The sequence below is a fragment of the Stereum hirsutum genome, assembly GCF_000264905.1.
Source record: "Stereum hirsutum FP-91666 SS1 unplaced genomic scaffold STEHIscaffold_4, whole genome shotgun sequence".
Classification (NCBI taxonomy): Eukaryota; Fungi; Basidiomycota; class Agaricomycetes; order Russulales; family Stereaceae; genus Stereum; species Stereum hirsutum.
The window spans coordinates 4,978-7,258 of NW_006763134.1; the positions used below are offsets into that span (position 1 = coordinate 4,978).

Sequence of the window (2,281 nt, forward strand, 5' to 3'; positions counted from 1 at the left end):
ATCCGTCCAGGACGGAACTGCGCATGTGTAGCGCGCTGTGCATGAAAATTCCACGATGCTTAAATACGTTGGCTATTCTCCCGGATTTACCCGACGGACTCCTCGCTCCCTCGTATTCCGTCCCGAACGGATTGCGCCTTGCACGCATTACCCTGTGGCGTGCCCTTCTTTGACTCGCCGCTGCCTGTCCCTCCAAAAAGTGGCCTGCTTAACCTGCACCACGAGTTTTATTGCGTTCACTGCATATTCCGTCATGGACGGATTATGGCCTTCGCTGAATATGATCCAGAGAACCTCAAATTCTTACAGCCATTGGGGAATGCAGCACCGGTACTGCCACGTTCTGCTGGCGATATTCAGCTGTCGTGCATCTCTCTTCGCCTTCGCTCTTGTCCGCGGCCCGGTAGGACTAACCCTAATTCGAGGTTAGGTCTCCACCTAGGGTTTACTATGTAAAAGTTTTCCTAGGATCGGTGAAAAGTGCTCATAACCTAACCTCCAATAAATCAAGTTTGACACTTGTATGCCTGTACTGTAATATATTTTGAGGCAGGGAACTGAAGTACCCCTAGTGCCACACCCCTGAAAATACTTTTTTGGTCATTCTAAATCTGAGCAAAGCTGATAAAGGTGTTTAGGAACGAAGTTATGACTATTCTGAGGCAGTATATGTATATATGATGATGTGTATCTGTTTCAGAAAAATGCAGGAGCAGGAAGGAGGTGGGCCACACCTGGGCCACACAAAAAGCGAACTTTGTTCAGACTTTTAGGAGGGACAGTACATAGTAGCAGTTCTACACTGATATCTATCTCATATTAGTGTATCAAAACATACATAATATAAAGTATCCTACTGCCAGAGCAAGAGCAGGAGCAGGAGCAGGGCAGAGGAGTTGGGCCACATTTGGGCCACACAAAACAGCTAATTTTTCGAAATGTATGCAGGGCTTTTAAGGCAGGATACTTATGTTCAAGATTTGCTCTGTGCATGCTCATAAAACTTATTATGTTCTACTGGTATGCTCAAAATGAAGTGTAAGAGGAAGGGAGCAGGGTAAGAGCAGGGGCAGGCCGCAGGGAGCAGGGAGAATTCCAGTAGTAGCCAGTGCCACATCCCAATTAGGGTGAAACCCTAGGATAAGGCAAGAAAAGGAAGGCCAAATCAATAATCAATAAAGTAGTAATCCAAAAGCGGACGGTATGCAATAGAAGCATTGAAGCCACATTATAATGTGATCCCATGAGAATAGCGCCTGAGAAGCAGCCAGAGGTTCTGGCTCACATTACAATGTCAGTGCACGGAGATCCCGGCTCACATTGTAATGTTTCTACATGTACGCCTGCAGAAACCGCAACCCGTAGAGAACGCTCATTGGAATAAACACCTGCGCCATCTGTGTCGCCATAGGCGATTGCTCACGCATAGACCACTGTGATCCGCAACAGGGCATCCACGTGCAGTAGAAAATGGCAAGGCATGAGAAAGAGCGTACCTTCAGAGCCCAAGCCCGCGATCCCTTCTCTGCTCCAGACAGTTCTCATGCCGTGTTCTCAAGGATCACCGCCTCGTGAGGATAAGGCCTTGTCTTGAGCGGGAGCTCGAGGTACATCTCCATGCCGGAGAGAAGGACACCCATGAAGTCTTTGGAGAAAAGGGTGCGTCGGATGACGTTACCGAAGAGACGTAGACGTAGCGCGAGCAAATCGATGAGGGCGATCCTGTAGGTGTTCGTCGGCAGAGGTGCGTCGCCATCCTTGGGAGCACCAGATGATGTAGCCTGTTTATAAAGAGTGCCTGTAGTAAGACTGGGACTCTATACAGAGAGCCCATCATCTTACTGGCCCATGGTAATAAGGGCTCTTTATTAAAGAGCAGTGGTGCTGGTGGGTATTCTGGCTGGAAAAATGGGCGAAAAAATAGGCAAAAAATGCGTGAAAAAATAGGTGGGTAGGTATGGGGTGTGGCCCCGGGGTAGGGGGTGGTTTGGGGATGGGTAGGGGATGGGGTAAGGGGTAGGATAGGGTAGGAAAATGGGGGGTAATTGTGCAGTAGGGCTAGGATAGCTGGATGCAGGGTATGGGGAGGATGTATGGGGCTAGGTATGGGCTCTGGAGCTAGGGTAGATACATAGAGGAATAGGGATAGAATGATGGGCGATAAAAATACGGAAAAATACGGAAATAATAGTAGGAATGCTAGGATTGGTATATCAGGTACTGTGGGGGTGGATTGGTAGGGGAAATGGGGTGAGTCTGGGGGTGTTTTGGTAACTTTGTG

The 2,281-nt window shown here is 48.5% G+C and overlaps 1 protein-coding gene across 1 annotated transcript; it reads right to left on the minus strand.

Annotated features, from left to right (window-relative positions):
- Positions 1 to 1,541: 1,541 nt before the first annotated feature.
- Positions 1,542 to 1,850, minus strand: STEHIDRAFT_154370 (uncharacterized protein; the record flags this gene model as incomplete). Its single annotated transcript, XM_007301578.1, has 2 exons — positions 1,542 to 1,722; positions 1,843 to 1,850. The coding sequence occupies 2 exons, from the start codon at positions 1,848 to 1,850 to the stop codon at positions 1,542 to 1,544; spliced, it is 189 nt and encodes a 62-aa protein (XP_007301640.1).
- Positions 1,851 to 2,281: the final 431 nt, after the last annotated feature.